This window comes from Gavialis gangeticus, unplaced genomic scaffold (genome assembly GCF_001723915.1).
Source record: "Gavialis gangeticus isolate Ggan-Ray unplaced genomic scaffold, GavGan_comp1, whole genome shotgun sequence".
In the NCBI taxonomy this organism is placed as follows: Eukaryota; Metazoa; Chordata; order Crocodylia; family Gavialidae; genus Gavialis; species Gavialis gangeticus.
The window spans coordinates 31,184,445-31,202,912 of record NW_017728994.1 but is presented as its reverse complement, the minus strand read 5'-3'; the positions used below and the strand labels follow the sequence as shown (position 1 = coordinate 31,202,912).

The window sequence follows — 18,468 nt, the reverse complement described above, 5'->3', positions numbered from 1 at the left end:
TGGCTTGTGTGCCATGGGTTGGCCGCTCCTGGCCTATACCAACAGTAATCTGTTTTCTTGAGCTCACTTTGTTGGGCTAAGGTTCATCTAGAGTGTTTGGAAAGCCCAAATCCTTACCCTAGACTCCCTGTTGCAGATGCCTAGAGTGTATGGCTATGCTGAGCCAATGGCATAGATGTACAGATATCATGCATTTTTGCTGTCTCTACCTTGTTTTTTTTTCTAGTGTGTGGCAAGGCTCTGATGAAATGCCTGAATTGCTGAATGGAGAATGGTTTCGTTCTGAGTCTTTTACAGAATTAATAAAAGAGAAGGAAGCATTGTGGTTTTCTTTCTTAAGAGTTGACTTTTGAGTGGCTGGACATGCTTGCATGCATGACTCTCACTTTGCTAAAGCAACAGCAAGTCTGAGATCCAGCATATGTGGGGTTGAGTAGATCTTAAGTCTCTTGCTTGGTTTGATTGAGGTAAGAGTCACATAAGCACCATAGGCTCAGAAGGGGAATGGCCATGAAGAGTTCAGTTTGTCTTGATTTGCTTGAATTCAGTCCCAGAGAAGTGGTGATCCCAAGCACCTGCTGACAGTTCTCTCACATAAAGCTAGCTTGTCTGGCTTCTCATTACACAGATAAATCCCGAGCAGTAATTCAGAGCCAAGCAAGTGTTCATTGTTTTATTTGTATTTCTGCTTTCCCTCTTGCTTTTTTAAAAAACTTTCCCATCTGATGAACTTCTGGGGAAGCACCCCTTCCTATTACCTGGCACATTTTCCATTCTTGATGCTCAGAAAATGTTCTTCCCTAGGGTATGATACTTCTTGGTCTCTGAAGACAATGATCAGATATCTTTCTGAGTGTGCAATTGTACTAGCCCTACTCCATAGCACACTATATTACATTGCTATATACTACTTACTGCTTCATCTGGGCTAGATACAGACCTTAAAAAAGCCAGAGACAGAATCAGTCTAAGTTACGTGGTTTTCTATACACAGTGTAGTTTATATTGGTAGTGAACAAAACACACATTCACACTTTGGTGTGAGGTCGGCAAATCTTAGGCTGGGTTCCATCATTTTTAAACTATTTTTTATTCTGTGTGCCTAACTTCTGTTCTGTTACAGGTATAGACCAATTTCTGATGGCTTACACCAGTAAACGTGTAATGTCTGTACTTGGTCCTGATGTTGCTACTGATCTGACAACAAATGAAACATTTCATATCTGTCTGGCTTAGGGTCAGTTCCCCCCAGATTCATGAAGAATTCCCCTCTTGGTACCACCAAGCACCTTTTATTGTTGCCCCCATATTCTAGGGCCCTCTTGGAAAGGATTGCTCACTGATACCCCTTGCTCTTTCCTGCAAGATTTTGTTCCATATATTCCTGTTGACTTCTCAGCTCTTTCTTGACCGCTACCTACCCCTTTCCTCTTAATGTTATCTGCAAACATTAGCTCAGCAAACTAGGAGTGCCCAGGCAAAGCCTCTTTTTCATTTGAATCTATTCCAGTCTCCTTGGATTTTTAATAATGTTTGAGGTTTGTCTCTAAGCAGTGCTTTACTAACAGCTAGTCACACTCCTGTGGGATGGGCCAGTATTATCCCCATAGAGGAGCATAAGTCGAGGTACAGGGAGGTGAATAACTTGACCCAAACTAGAGAAATTTCTGTCCACAGTGTAATTAGAACTCAGACATTTCTGACTCCAAGTCCAGACAGACTCTTAGTCTTTAGTCAGATTATTTGGTTTCTGAGTTTCCAGTTAAATGTAGTGGAATATTAAAGTATATTCAGCCACCTACTGAAAATAGTGGAAAGCTCCAAAGTCCTGATTATCTCCCCGTTCTGTCTCATCCTCATCCGTAACACTATGTTTTCATCTTCCACTTTTTTTTTTATCTGGTCATTAATGCAGTTTACCAGTCTGGCCCTTGTCTGGTTTGACCATTGACCTTTCTGTATATGTTATTGGATATTTCAGTAAAGCTCTCAGAGATTTCACTCCCAACATTATCCCCTCCTCTGTCCCATAGGCAGATCTAGGATTTTGAAAAGGGGGGTGAGGGAGTAGGCAGGGGATGGGGCCTGTTAGGGGTTCCCCCATGGTCCCAGCCCCCCTCCCCCACCCCTACTTACTGGCTCTGAGTCCAGCTGCAGCTCCCTGCTGCAGCCATGAGGGACTGTCTGAATCATCGAAACTTCGAATCTTTTCCAAAGATTCAGAGAGCTTTGAATTGATTTGGACCTTTTAAATGGTTCCCTGATTCGATCTGGAGACAGAATCAGACCAAATCTCCTCTGAATCAAATCACCACCCAAAGCTTCCCAGAGCCCTAATACCTGGAGACAGTCCCTGTATGGGGGTGCTCTTAGTCTGCAAGTGCAACAGGCAGGTGAAAGTGAGAAATGTGAGGTTTGGGAGGGGAAAGTAATAATACAGGAAAGAAGTGGCTAGCAGAAAAATACATAATGATCTGCTGTGTGACCTGGGAGGGGGCAAGATCCATTTGGGCTCCTCCAGCGATCACTTGGGGCCCAGACACGCAAGGTTTTGATGTTGTATGTACCTATGAAGAATGAGTGTGATTTTCATGTCAATATAATTCCCCAGAGGACAGTTGGACACTACATAAAAATCTACTCTACAATCAGTGTCCTGCTTGGGAGTCTCATCTAGGAAGCCAAGTATTGAATTTGCCTGAGTGAACTACTCTTCATCCATAATAGGTTCCCTGAACCCAGTGCCTCAAGGTCATGGCCAGAGCACTGCGGGGAACCTTGCATTGCTGACATGGAGATGAGTCTGGCCCAGGTTCTAAGACGAGAAGGCTGGCCTAACACAGAGGGCTAAGACTTAGGGAACCTGATTCATGCCTTTGCTCTAATACAAGTTACCAATGTGACCTGAGACAGGTTACTTAACCTCCATTTTCCTCCTGTAGAATGAGGCTAATAACACTCCCTATCTACTTTGGATTGAAAGGATAAATACATTAAGAGCTCTGCAGTCCTCTGATACTGTGGGAATGGGACCATATAACTATCTTGCATAAATTAAATCTTCTCTACAAGGGGGTGTTTTTGTTAGTTCTACCAGCGCTCCCTCACGCTAGCAATGAGCCCCAGAATACTCCCAACACAAGTGTTTTTAATAGTAATTCCTAGCTCTTACAACATTTTTAACCCAAGGACATCTCGACAGAATGGAGCTTGGAAAGTTTGTGTGTCAGATTGTCTAACGTGGTACTGGGGACAGAACTTGATCATCCAGCCAGGTCCCTTCCGGTACACTGTGCAAAGGTACAATCTATTGGCTGAATAATCTCACGCATTCTGTCACAGGAAGTTTACTATTGGTCACAGGAGGTGAAGTGTTTAGAGGAGCTGCTGAGAAAGCAAAATATGATTTCCCTTTTTTAGCACTTTGTTTTTTCTACAGGATGGAGAATCTGTATGTCAATCGCTTCATGCACATGTTCCAATCATCCTGGAGTGACTTTGCAGATTTTGAGAAGATCTTTGTCCGAATCAGCAATACAATCTCTGGTGGGTTTATCTGGTCATGTTTGCTTCATAGAATAACTTATCATTCATTTACCATCTAAGTACTGGGTGGGGTGGAAATGGCTAGCCTTGAGCTCCTAAGCAATTCTGGCCTGACACAGCTACCCCTTCCATGCCTTGGATACATGCCTAATGAGATTTTCAAAAGCACCTAAAAAGCCTAGATACTTAACTAGATGATTGGATTTGATTTTCAAAATTTTTCCAACGTACTTAGATGTTTTAAAAAATCCCATTATTTGTATGTTTTCATGATCTGGCACCATTAGGCACTTTGCAAATGTTGCTCTTCAAGTTTATAGACTTTAACGGCAGCAGGGACAGTTATAATCTTCTACCCTGACTTCCTGCATAACATAGGCCTGAAAATCTGACATAAGCCACCGTTTTCAAAACTCTGTATTCATTTAGAAGCCTAAGTCCCTTTGCAAATTCATGGGTCTTAGGCTTCTCAGTCATGTTGGTACATATTGTCTCTAGTGGGTTATGGAATAGAGAAAGATCCCACACAATTTACTGATTTGTTTGATGTGCCTGGCTGGGGGAGTATTTGGTTGCTTGCACAATTTCACAATGATTGCACACTTAATTCATACACCACAATTTTATTTTAAAATTCCTCGCTACGCATATAACATTTCTTAGCTTTAAGAAAAACCACAAACATTAAAAACACAGTAACTACGTATATTAGAAACAATGCTCCAAACACACTTCCTTCCAAAACAACGCTATAAGAATTAGTATTACAAAAACAACTACAATTACAAGTAAAGGTAATTTCTCGTGGTATACTTACAATCCTAGAATTCCAAGAAACCAAATCCCCAAGGATACTTTCATTCTTTAGTTATGGTTTTAGGGTTGGTCTCAGCAGTGATAGGAACAAGTCCCCTTCCTTCGGTCCCACTTGGGCGCTCTGCGGCTTCAGCATGCACGGGAGTTCTTGTTCACGGGGAGGGTGGTTCAGGGGATCAGTCTGATCCAGCCTGCACTTGCAATTCTTCCTTCAGTGTTCTGCAAGTGAGATTACTTCCAAACTGGGATGGTAGGTTACAGTTTTTATTGGGTGAGTTGCTGTTTTGGGCCCCTACTATCCAAACCTGTCACTACTCCTGAATTTGGGCTCAGATCTTTTACCCAACAGATTCCTTTCCTGGGTCTCCTTGGGAAATATTCCATACTACTGCTGTGACCTATTGCCAACCCCTTCCAAAAGCCCCTAGGTTTCGATCTCTTGGAGCGTTTGCCTAAGTGTCGCTTTTAGGTTAACTTTGTTAAAGGCTTCTAGTGATAAAATTCAAAACCCAAGACATTCAGCACGTTCACTGCAAGGCCTCTAAAGATAAAATTCAGAATCAAGACATTCACCACGTAGGCAAAAACAAGCAACAACCCTAGATAAAAAGATGAACCTTGCCTTTTTTCTAAACTGGCTAATGGGTATTTATTACAAAAATTCAAACTATTACATTCAATATGACACATATGTAGATATTACCCAGAAACTAGTTGGTTTCCAGAAATAACTGAAAATTAGTTTCATTTACTACGTCTTCTCACAACCAATCTTTGTGGTTTCGCAGTTATAGTCATCTCTTTTTAAAAACCTCTCTCCCTTTTCTGCTGTTTGAGAAATCTACATAAGCTCAGGAACCTGCTCCAGACCATAGGAGAGAAACAACCTTCAGTAAATAGGGACTGTTTGATGTGATGCCTGTGATAACAGGGGACTAAGCGCAATGAGCCAGGCAGGCCCATGTTTCAGTACAAAGTGATTCTATACAAAGAGTTGACAGAACCGATGAAGAACCCTTTTTTCTCTAATCCATTTTAATTAATTACAGCAAATTTAGCTGTTACTTGAAACAGTGGTATGTAAAGGGTATTCAGAGAAACTGCTGGTGTTCTTCTAAATCTCCTTTATGTGCTAGATAAGATTTTTTAATAAATATCAGTTGCTTGAATCTGTAAAATTTTTAGTTGGGCCTAGAGGGAATTTAACAAGAATAGAAGTACCTCTTGATCTCTAAGACTTGAAACAATGGCCCATAGGACATGCAGAGCTGTTAAAACTGATTACAATAATTTGATACATGTAATGAGAGTATTTCTTCAAAGTGCAATTAGATGAATTGCAGATGTAAGCCATTCTAATTTAACTGATAACATTTCTGTCCTGATAAATAGGCCTCCGTTTAATGCAGACAGTTGCAAATTCTTAACTTTGGACATCACTTCCAAATCAGTGTGACTATTCACCTGTTTACGCATCAGGGTTGGCAGAATTGCAGCTAATAAAAGATCAGTTCAGATTACTTTTCCTTTTGCAATCCCATGGTTTCTGCCCAAGGATGAGCAATATTGACACGCTCAGCATAGCCTTCAGGAACAGCTACCTAACCCATTGTGTAATTTGCAAATATAGTGCAAATATAAATTCACAGAAATCCCTAACCTTTTAATTGTGTTAGAGTGTAATGATGGTCTTATGATAAAGTACTTTCCATTTAGCACTATATTTCCATATGCCTCTTGTCTTCCTGCTTTCAGATAGGGAAGAAAGCAGCAGCTTTCATGAAAAAGTTCTGACCTGGCTGAAAATAGGAACTACTGGAAAGCAGGTTTTTCTTTTTCTCTGCTATAAGGCATCTACTGGATTTTCACTGTGATCAAACCTGTTGAAATGTGATAATGCATTTGCCTGTTTCAAATGTCATAGGCTGAAATGGCAAAGTGACATTATAAAATCAACAACACAATGCAACGGTGGGAAACACATAAAGCTACACAAATGAAACAGCACTGAGTTCAGCAGGTCGCCCCACTCCAGGGAGGCAGGATCACCCAGTCTTACCCTGACCACTGCCAAGCCCCCCTGTATTTTGCGGTGGAGATGCTCAGCACCTCCGAGTTGATCTCTGGTACCGGTAGGCGTTTGGCCAAACAGCCTTCAGAATAGGTGGCTTGTTTGACCCCAGTACTCTTTCCTGTCATGGCAGGGGGTTGGACTTGATGATCTGCTCAGGTCTCTTCTGACCCTACAAACTATGAAACAACAAAGTCAAAAAGTAACTAAATGTAATGTTTTATTAGTTGTATTTATCTGATCTAAGTGTAAATCCATAATCTCCACTAATGGATGTTATTCATTTTCACATTTAATTATCTCCTTAATACCTTAAACAATGCCACACGGAGCATGTAAAGCTGTTAAAACCACTTACAATGTTTTGCTGCATATAATGGGATTGCTTCCTCAAAGTACCTTATAAACCACCTTCATTGAAAAGGTTCCTGAATCTTTGACAGACTTTCTGTACCTAAAAATTGCTTCACCCCTCCTGAAATGTTGGCGCCTCAGTGTAGGAATACAGTTGCTGTTTAATAATACATTCGCAGCAACTTAGAAATAAAGTTATGAATGTATTATCCATGTAAGAGAAATTTTAAAATCCCTACTACACAAAGCTGTAAAAAAAAAAAAAAAGATACTGAACCCCCTCACACCACCTTATTCACTCATTGAGGCGGCCATGCACACAAACTCCCATCCTATAGAGTGCTGTCATTTTGTTTCTTTTTCAGAATATGTGATGCAGCACTGGAAAGAAGACTTTATGTTTGGATACCAGTTCCTGAATGGTTGCAATCCTGTAATGATCAAGAGATGTACAGAGATACCCAAAAAGTTTCCAGTTACCACAGAAATGGTAGAATGTAGCCTGGAGAGAAACCTGACTCTGGAAGAGGAAATAAAGGTACAGCCTTGAATGATTTTGGGCTTGTTCTTTCTCTTTTCATAGTCATAATGCTCCAATCATTGTACTATCTAAGAGTGTAGACAGATATGTAGATGCCTACTGTAATTTACAACAGTTTATATTCCAGTGTAAATGATACTGACATCAGAAATTGATAAATATGAAGGTACCTAGGAGTAATTCACAGGGTTGGAAGCTATGACGGCATCTCTTTGTAAGGCAGAAGGGTAGCAAGAAATAGTCATTTTAGCTGGCTCAGGGTGGATGTGTAGGTGGGTTTCCCTTGATTCTTCAAGGGTAAATTCTCCACCAGATTTGGCAAAGTTACCCTCTATCTTCAACTTTTTTTTTTTTTAGCTAGAGTAAATGTTATGCCTGTCTTAGCCCCGAGCAGAATTTTGGATACTTTTTCTCACATAATTTGTAAAGGTAACATTAATTTACTTGGCTGGATTTTTTTTCACCTCTTAGCAGAAATTTCAGCATTTGTATGTTAGGTTGTTCCAAATTCAGCTTCTATTAGACAAATATCACTATTGCAAAAAAAAAAAAAAAAAAAAAAAGCACTCTAAGGGCAAAGGATTGAGTGGGCCAGGTTGGCCAAACTCCATTCCTACTCTGAGGAGTTTTACTCCCCTTCACATTGCCAGATCAGAAGAGATGAGCCCTAGTGGCAAAGTATTGAAGGTGGATAGGCTTTAACTTTCACTCTTAAAGGAAGGTTGTCTCTCCTTGACCAATGGTATGATGTGAAGAAATTTGTGTCACAACATCATAATGGAAGGTCTTGAAAGGCTGGCCACTCTTTTGCTAAAACATTCAGTGGGCACATCTACATGAGATGCTAAATGCACAGTAGTCAAATAATATTGCTTAGAAGCATGTCACAGCATAAAACAGTTCTAATACACTACTGCACAGTATTGTTAGGCTACTGTGCAGTATCATCACTAAACAGGTGTGTGCTGGTGTTACTGTTCAGTAGTGCCAGTTACTGTATATTGATTTAGTACTTGATTAAAACAATGTGAGCACAGAGGTGGAAAGGGATTTTGGAGTCATTATTGACTCCAAGATGAGCATGAGCTGACAATGCCAGACCACAGCCAGCAAAGCCAGCCGCACCTTGTTTTGTATCCAAAGATGCACCTCAAGCCAGTCCAGAGAGGTAATACATGACATTGGTCAGGCCATAATTGGAGTACTGTGTCCAGTTCTGGGCACCGCACTTTAAGAAGGATGTGGCCTGCCTTGAGAGGGTTCAGAGGAGGGCCACCCTCTTGGTTGGAGGGCAGCAGGGTAGGCCCTATGAGGAAAGGCTGAGGGACCTGAACTTGTTCAGCCTCAGCAAGTGGAGGCTGAGGGGGGATTTGGTGGCTGCCTACAAGCTCGTTAGGGGAGATCAGCAGCAAATAGGAAGGGTCCTATTTCCCCCAGCAGCACCTGGGGTGATGAGGAACAATGGCCAGAAGCTGCTGGAGAATAGGTTCAGGTTAGAGATTAGGAGGCACTATTTCACTGTTAGGGTGGCTAGGATCTGGAACCAATTTCCTAGGGAAGTGGTCCTTGCTTCTACCTTGGATAAATTCAAAAAGAGGTTGGATTAACACCTGTCTGGGGTCATGTGATCCCAGTGTGTGCTCCTACCAGTGGCGGGGGTTCAGACTAGGTGATCTGTTCAGGTCCCTTCTGACCCCAAACTACTTTGAAACTATGAATTATACAAGCACAAAGCTTAATGTGCAGTAACTATGATGCATTCATGAATGTGTAGATGTGACCAATATTAGTTTCTGCAGACTCAAACCAGCTGCTTCAGCTTACATAGTCCATCTATATAAAGCAGAATATAGCTAAAAGCCCATCTGCCAGTTTACTATTGCAGGGCATAAACCAACTTCTAGCTGAGGAGGTTAGAAGAAACTTATCCTATCATGGACTATACTGGGGAGTGCGGGGCTGGGATCTTGCACCTTCTTCTAAAATTGAAGACTGGCAAAGCCTATATCCTGGACTAGATGGATCACTGGTTTGGTGCATTAGTTTCCTGGTTTCCTTTCTTTCCTCTCTGTGTCAAAACATGTTGCTTCCTTTTCACTTTCAACAGAAAGGGAATGTTTTCATCGTGGACTATGAACTGCTCGATGGAATTGATGCCAATAAAACAGACCCATGCACAATACAGTACTTGACTGCACCCATCTGCTTGCTTTACAAAAACCTGGAGAATAAAATTGTCCCCATTGCAATCCAGGTAGGTTTGTTGTCTGAGCCTCTAAAGGGCATCTGTATATTGTTGTGGGCAGTATACTAAAAAAGTATTTTTTAACCTTTTCAGCTCAGTCAGGCTTCAGGACCAGACAATCCCATATTCCTCCCTTCAGATTCTACCTATGACTGGTTAATGGCCAAAATTTGGGTTCGCTCTTCTGATTTCCACGTGCATCAGACTGTGACTCATCTCCTGCGGACACACTTAGTTTCTGAAGTATTTAGCATAGCCATGTTCCGGCAACTGCCTTCTGTGCATCCCTTCTTCAAGGCAAGCTCTTGTTTTAAAGAGAGAAAGTGAACATGGGCATTAGAGGGAATCTCTTTGGTTTGAGGGGAGCTGTGTTAGATGCTGTGAGTCAGTTTATACAGAAGTTAGCAGCTTTTCAGCCAGTTTTCTGTTTTCTTTGAGCACTCGTGTTCTGACGAACCAGGCAAAGACCTACCAGTTCTATTGATAATGCACTGGGTTGCATGGCAAGGTGTTGTGGTGTCAGGGTGACCTCTTTTAGGTCTTTAAACTTCACACCCATTTGCCAATAGGTTAAGTTAGAAAAGGTGACTCCAACTGAACTCCTTTCTCATTGTTCTTCCCTTGCCCAGCTCCTGGTGCCCCATATGCGGTTCACCATAGCTATCAACACCAAAGCCAGGGAGCAGCTCATCTGTGAATGTGGTCTCTTTGACAAGGTGAGGCATATACATCTGCTTTGCATCTCCTCTTTGTTTTTCATATCACTCTGGGGATTTTGTGGGTCTTGCACTGTTTTGTTTTTTTCGTTTGTTCTGCCAAAGTGTTCTAAGTACGTGAAACTCATGTGCACCTGCCCCACGCAGGCAGCATGAAGCCTTTCTTCTCTAAGTCACCAATTCAAAATTGCTGGAAACCAGTAGTAGCCAAATACCAAGTATGCAATTAATTGCCTGGATTTTATGAAATAAGCATTCACAGTTTATATAATATACAAGTGCATTTGCGTATATCTTTACAATTGTCATGTATGTCCTTTTGTAGATAGAGCCAAGCGCGTGATATATTGTATATTTACAAGGTTATAGGGTAACATTTTCCAAAGTGGCTGAATTACTTGGGAACCAACATTCTGCTTGTTTTAAGTCACTTGAAAAATTAATCTTAGGCTGCTAGGATGTTGGGTATAGCTGTGTTGGTCTAAGGACATTGGCAGACAAAATTCTTTAGGTAATTGTGATACCTTTTATTAGACAAACTACATCTAAATTTATCTAATAAAAGACATCACATTTACCCAAAGAACCTTGTCTGCCTCTTAGGCTCTTAATCACTTGATGCCTTAGGACATTTTTTCTTACGGTTCTTGTGTGTCTGATGCATAATAACATTGTTTTGTTAACTATGTGCCCAAACACTACTTAAAAGAATGCTTTACTGGATTTTTGAAGTGTTATTTGCATTAGGATAGGATCATGGCTGAGAAGCACAGTTTCTGATAACAAAAGGAAATAAGCCAAGTATCATTAGATACCCTCCTAAAAGGGGATGATGAAAGCAAGATAAATTTCTGTGGGCCACCAATCCAATGCGTAGACCTTCACCACTACTTCCTTTGGTTGCAATGAACGGAAGATCTACAGCTTTATGTTGATGAATGCTGGTTCTGTTGCTGTTCCAGCAAAGAGCCTTTCTACTGTGAGCTGTATTAATGTCACATTTCACAAAGTAAACAGCTTGCCATGGATAAGCAGAAGCCCTTACTACTTCTTTTTACAGAAGATTTGATACCATATTTCATAGAAAAAGAAATTCTAATGCACTTGCCTTGAGCCCAATCCCAGTCCTGGGTAATTGCATGCTTCTTGTCTAAACCACTTCAGAATTTGATGCAGTATCCTTCTTCACCTAAATGTTTTTGTAGCTTTACTATACACTGTTAAGCAACTAACAAGTTCTACCTCAGAAGTGACTGTGTTAAAGTCCTAAGGACAGTTAGTGCTCTGGGATCCTTGTCATGATGCACATGTAACATACTATTAGGGGAATGCATAAATGGGGAAAAATATATCTAGGAAAAACAAGGTAATCCTTAAAATGGGTGTGTGAAGATCCAAAACCAAGTGCCCAGTGTCACTTGATTTGGTTATTTCAAAACTATTTGTGCAGAAATAGTGGCTTCTTCTAGAATGATGTGGGTGGTGGTCTGCTGGCATACCTTCAGCTGGGGATCTGGAAAGCCAGATTATGAGATCATAGCAGCCTCCTTCATTTAATACTTCTGTTTTCCGTATCTCAGGCAAATGCCACGGGAGGAGGTGGACACGTGCAAATGGTGCAGCGAGCAATGAAGGAGCTTACCTATAATTCTCTCTGCTTCCCAGAGGCAATCAAAGCCAAAGGGATGGATAGCCAGGAGGATATTCCCTATTACTTTTACCGGGATGATGGCATCAAAGTTTGGGAAGCCATAAGGAGGTAGGAGAATGTATATGTTGGTGACTGAACTCTAACAAAGATCCACTTGAGCCTCCTGGCCCAATGCGGTTAAGGTATACTGCTTTCTTAGCCAATAGCACCATAAGAAAATGGTGTGGCTGGCATCATATCCATCTGTCTTTGACTCCCCTTCCTAAAGGACCAGGTGCCCATTACTGCTGGGAACTGCATTTGGCGCTAGGCTAGAGCAGGGCTTGAACTGTACCCTTGGAGCACTTGAGCAATCATGTGCTCTTTAGTAAGACCTGACAGGGTTAAATGTGGATGCAAATAGACCCTGTGAGAACTTAACAATTCTGTCATCAATGTACAAGCCAGAAGAGAACCAAGCTCCTGCTCCCAAAGATATTACCTCTGCAGAGCTTTTGGAAGTAAGAATATAAACCTTGTCCTCAGGAGAGAACTGTACTCAAAACCCAAAGGAAATCTTGTGGAGCCTCTCTTCTGGTTTAAACAAATAAGGTTTCAGTTCCATTGAATTAATCCATTCTTCATGAATTGGTGTGTACCCACAGGAGTTTACACTGGCTTAAAACTCAGTATATGCTGAAGTGCTGCAAGCTAGAAAGGCCTGAGGTTTGTGAGGGACACCAGTGATTCTGACCCTGGGCAGGACAGATTATTGAGTTAAAAGGTGCCCTTCTGTAGGCAGTATTTTTGAAGGCTGAATCACATTCTCAAAACTGATGGATTCACCACATGGCTCTTCCCTTTGGCCATGTGTAGACAAAATGAGTATTTTCCTAAAAGTGTGTGTGTGTGTGTGTGTGTGTGTGTGTGTGTGTGTGTGTGTTAATTAGTGCAGTAACTTTAAAAGCATATTGGTATCTCTGATCACATGGCCTTTTAAAAAGTGAATTCAGTAAAGGGCATGCCTTTGTAAGTGAAAAGTATCAGTGTTTATCAACAATATTTAGAAACTCTGTCACACTGCTATCTTCCATGCCCAGCTCTGGTTTTTGCTATCTCCCATCAGCCATGGTTTCTCTCTGTATATTTCCCAGAATTGCTGGAATTCACCTGAAAGAAAAGGAAGTCACGTCTTCCTTGTGGCTGTTTTTTTCAATGCACTCTCTCTGTCTCTATACTGTTCCTTTCCCTTCTCACCCTTCCTGTGTTATCTTGTAGGCCTGTGCGAGTAGGCAGCTACTCAATCCGGCTTCAGAACTGGCCGCTTTGGATGCCAGGGATCCGATCTGGACCTCCGGTCTGGGTTTCCACCTCGATCCGGCCGAAGCAGCTCCGAAGCTTAGGAGCTGCCTTGGTGATCCGGCCATAGGGTATAATGGGGAATCAATGAAATATCTATAACTTTGTTGTTTTTTGACCAATTTAGATTAAACTTGCAGGGATGGTAGCATGAAACCTGTCAAGTTTCAAGAAGATCGGTGCAGGGGTTTGGGGGGAACTGTACCCCAAATTCTTGAAAGCAAAACTCCTGTCATGTCTATGTGTTACACCACAGGGGGGTCAAAACTGCAGGGGATGTAGCTCTTATTGAGGCCACAAAGCCTGCCAAGTTTCAAGAAGATCGGTGCAGGGGTTTGGGGGGAATTGCACCTCAAGCTGCAGACAAGCAAAACTGGTGCCATGGGTGACACTGCGTGTGTTAAGGCCCAGCAGGCAGGGGTGGTGGCTCCTGCTGAGGTCACGACGCCTGCCAGCTGTCGAGGAGATCAGTGCAGGGGGTTTTGGGGGCCCTGCACCTCTAGCTGCTGACAGACAAAACTCATGTCATAGGTGCTTGTGGGACTGACTGCCTTGGGGCAGTTGATTGTCTGTATTGATTCTTTCCTCTCCTTACCCTGGTTTTGTAGGTGCTAATTGATGGCAATTAACTGGCTACATTAGCTAGGTCCTGTGTATTGAGCTGGTCCCTGAGTGAGTCATGATTGATTGGTAACTGGTAACACAGTAGTGTAGCAGCCAGGCCTGCAGTAGTCTCCCATGCCCCAAGAATTTGGGGTGTAGTTCCCTCCAAAACCCTGCACCAATCTTCTTGAAACTTGGCAAGCTTTGTAGCCGCAGCATAGGCTACCACCCCTGCAGTTTTCATCTCCCTATGTTGTAACGCCCAGACGTGACATGAGTTTTGCTTTCAGGAATTTGGGGTGCAGTTCCCCCCAAACCCCTGCATCGATCTTCTTGAAACCTTGCAAGCTTAATGCTCTCTGCAGAATCTACCACCTCTGAAAATTTCATCCAAATTGGATAATCCCCTCTCCCCAAAGTTATAGATATTTTATTGGTTCCCCATTATACCCTTTGGCCGGATCTCCGAGGCGCTTCGACTCGGACATGCTGCTTCGGACCCCAAAGCGTGGGAAGCTTCTCTGGATCTGAAGCTCTGTCCAAAGCCTTGCATAGCCCTATTATCTTGCCTATTTGGATCTGATATCTTTATGAATACAGAGTAGCACTTGTACTCTGTATTATAAATTCAGGGTCAGGGTGGATTGATTTAAACCAGGTTAATTTAAATAATGATTTAAACCAACAAGCCCAAAAGCCCAATTTAAATAATCATTTTTGACCAATTTTCCCATTGCATTTTGTTGTTGTTTTCTAAAGAAAAGTGTATTATCATTGGTTGATATAACAATTAAAACATGTTGATTTACAACTAAATACAGCTTTTACAGTAGATTTTGTACATATGATTCCTAGGTATGCAAACATATATAGCTTAACATATTTGGATCGTTAGAAATCATTCATTTTAGTATGCTATAAAATGGTTAAATATACATTTCTTATTTGATAGATGATTAACCTTTTGCTCATATTTGTATCAAGCTGCGTTAAGGTGGCAACTTGAATTTAATTAAACACACAAAACAATCATTTCAAATTTATTAAACAAAACTGTACTATTTTGAATACAGAAACTTTTTATCAGAACATGGTGAACATTTACAACTAACTAATGTTTTAAACACTAGCATTAACTCTTATAGTATTACAAGTATGAACTGTGTGGTTAGCGAATGAAACCAATTATATCAGGCCAGGGAATTTTTTCTAAAATTCCTAGGTTATTTGAGCTTAAGTTCCTACTTGCTTAATTATCTTTAAAATGAGCCCAGTCATTTTTTACCTAGTTTGTTTTGAATAATTTTACCCCCTTTTTTGACAAAAATACCCCCTTTTTCCTAGTTTTAAAACTCATAAATCTCATCTTCCCCCCACGCCCTTCCCCTTCCCCTTCCCCTTTTTATTCATAGACTAGAAGAGGAAAAAAGCTTTCTTCCTTTTTCAACTTCCAATAGATTTCTCATTTCTGAATGAACAAGTACAAATGAAGAAAATATTCTTTCTGAAGAGACTACTGGTGGCAAAATGTGGTTTAGCACTTCAACAAACTCTGGTTCCAGGTGCTTTGCTAGTGACTTTCACCAGTTCACTGGTGGGACTTTTTTAAAAACAGCCTTAGCAAGCTTGTGCTGCTTAAATGGTTTACCTCCAGCTCTGAAATTATTTATGATTAGCATGACTGATGGGTGATTAGTAGATGCCCATGTCATAGCAGCATTTTCCTCTTTGGCAGTTAGGCATCTTCCCTGGTACTTTGTGTTAAGAATATTGGTAGGAAAATAAGGTGGAGTAAGTATTTGATTCATCCACTTCTTTACTGCCTGCAATTTAACTTTGATGTTGGGTGTTTCTTTCTTTAATACTTCTTGAAGTTCTTTCCAAATTTGAACAGCTTCCACAATACAGCAGCAATCCTTCTGTAGTGTCCCCGAGGCTATGGAAATGGCCTGTAATGTATTTGGCACATCTTCTGCATTTCTCTTCAGTCCAATGTTGACTATTCTAGCTGTGATACTTCCTTCAGTTCCGTCATGCTTTTCTCCACAGATGATCATCAGAATAGACCGGTTCTTAGTAAATAGTTCAATGCAGTCAACCACTGAATTTCATCATACATCTTTGGGGAGAATTAGCTTGGATCTCCCAGTTCTCTTCAACGAAGTTGAAGCAAACTGCTCGTTAAGGAAGTCTTTTCAATAACATTTTCCTTTATTTCTGGAGTACTTAAATCTTGGGCTAAAAGATGCATCAAATGAGCACTGCACCCATAAATTATAAGTTTCAGGTTTGCTTCAAAATCTTCTTCCAAATTTCTTCTCATTTTTGCTACATTTGCAGCAATAGGTTCCAACACCTGCTATGACTCTGCTGACCCTTTGCATCCAGTAGTACAGACCTCACATCCCTTGTACAGTCAAGTATCCGTACATAATTTTTGTGCCATATTCTTGAACCTTTTTCTCAAAAGTTAGATGTTGTGCCCCCCTCATTTTTATATGGAAGAAAATCAGCCTTTTACTCCAGAGTTTTTAGGAGAGGCTCACTGACTTGGCAATTATTTTATTTAAATTATTTTAATAAATTATACTCAATTTATACCTTAACCAGTGCTGTATTAAATTAATATTTTATTTTAAGATAATTTATTTTTAAAAAGAGAGCTCTAATTATAATTTAAATGAAGAAATCTGATTTTTTAAATCCATCCTGTTCAGGGGGCTGTGGGACTGTTTGTAAGTGGCCAGAGGGTGGGGGTCAGACTTCATCCCTCAGTGAGACATCTTTCACTAATGGATAGTTCAGCTGCTGAGTTCTATAAATTGTACATTTTAGAGTGTTTGTGACACTGGCTGCTTGCAAATGTTAAAAAAAATGGCACTTTAAATTAAACTTGGCACATTCCCACACTGAGCCCAGCGCATGTCCAGAAGTAGCAGTATCCTAGTTGGACCTGGATCATCCAATGCCTGCATACATCAGGCACTTTAGTGGGGCTTTTTTGGTGCTTTATTTAATAGCTGATTGACTCAGCTTCAGATAAAGCACCAAAGAGCCCCACTAAAGTGTGTGATCTATATAGACGCTGCAGAGTGAGGTTGAAGTAATGTGCTGCTGTTTCCAGTAAAACACTTTTTTGGGTCTTTTTAACATCTGCAAGCAGCCACTGATCTTTGACCCATTTGTCATAAAGGTGCCTATTCCCTCTGAACCTCTTAAAACTAGGGTGCTCTGGATCTGCGTTACGTGGACAGAACAAATGCTTCCATCTCTACCGCTCTTTCTGTAGTTAAATGGTATAGCTTTGGGGCACAGATATTGATCTGGGGCAGGGCAAGTGGGATGGTGGTGCTTCATCTAGGGATACATGTCTAAATTTTAATAGCAGCACTGGGGCTTCTGATTGGTCAATGCACAGTGAGCACGTAGACATTGGTGTTGGCACCTGTCATTAGAGATGCACTGTGGAAGGGGGCATGAACATCTGTACTTTGCAGATAAAGGGTTACACCACCAAAAAAGTTTGAAAACACTGCCATAGGGAACTTCTCCTGGGTGAATTAGCCTTGGTAGCCTCTGCAGAGAGAGAGAATTTGAGGGAAAAGAAGGATTCCTCATGTGATGAAGCTCTTGTTGAGCACCAAGATAGGAAAGAGCTCTAATCATAGGGGCCAGGCCAGGAAAAGAAACAAAGAGAGGGATACAAAGGGGAGCTGAGACAAGGTGAAAATAGCATTAAGAAACAAGGGCAGAGATCTAGGCAGAAAGAAAACCTCAAAGAGGAAGGAAAGAAACACTTGACTGAGGACAGTAAAGGAAATGGATAAGGTGGTCAAGGAAGAGGAGGTTGAGTGGCATCAGGTCAGAGGTGAAAAGCTTGCAGTTGATAGTTGCAAATGAACCAGGGCTAGTGATATGACTCCCCAGCTAAGTCATGCTGCTACCAGAGACTATCCTGTGCTCTTTCAAATCCCTCCTGTCCTGAAGGTTGCTGCCACGTCTGCCATTGTGTGTGATGGTCTGTATGCACTCTGAGATGTTGCAGCAAAAGGTCACCAAGAAATAACCTGGGTTCCTTTTTCCCCCCTACCTGCCCTACTTTTTTTCTTTGTTTTGCTGTAACTGAAGCTTTGTAGAGGAGGTGATTGGCATCTACTATGAGAGTGATGAGGTGGTGAGTGAAGATGTGGAGCTGCAAGCCTTCATCAAGGATGTCTATGTCTATGGAATGAAAGGCAACAAAACTTCAGGTGAGAGGCATTCGCCAAGCAAGGGCTGCATTTTCTCTGGTGCCAGCCACCATTCAAAGCCACTTGCACAGCAAGTCTTGAACTGTTGGAGATTTCCTTTGTGCTTCTGGGAGAGACAGTCTTGTGGGTGAGTCTCTGGACTGGGACTCAAAAGAATGAGCCTTGGTTCTTCCCTCTACCCCAGATCTCCTGCATGATTCAGGTCAACACCTATGATCTCTCTGTACCTCAGGCCCGTATCTGTACAATGGGGTGGCATACCTTTCATTATCTTGTCTGTTAATATTGTCAGCTCCATGGGACAGGGACTATTTTAATGAGTGACCTCCAGGACAAC

General features: G+C 41.5%; 1 protein-coding gene across 1 annotated transcript in view; it reads left to right on the top strand.

Annotated features, from left to right (window-relative positions):
- The window catches only part of ALOX5 (arachidonate 5-lipoxygenase), a 53,830-nt gene that overhangs the window by 13,177 nt on the left and 22,185 nt on the right, over window positions 1-18,468 (top strand). Inside the window, exons 5-11 of the mRNA XM_019502108.1 lie at window positions 3,440-3,546; window positions 7,153-7,325; window positions 9,436-9,582; window positions 9,667-9,870; window positions 10,203-10,289; window positions 11,870-12,048; window positions 18,010-18,131. Coding sequence (XP_019357653.1) covers window positions 3,440-3,546; window positions 7,153-7,325; window positions 9,436-9,582; window positions 9,667-9,870; window positions 10,203-10,289; window positions 11,870-12,048; window positions 18,010-18,131 — 1,019 coding nt within the window. The remainder of the gene's footprint in view (window positions 1-3,439; window positions 3,547-7,152; window positions 7,326-9,435; window positions 9,583-9,666; window positions 9,871-10,202; window positions 10,290-11,869; window positions 12,049-18,009; window positions 18,132-18,468) is intronic.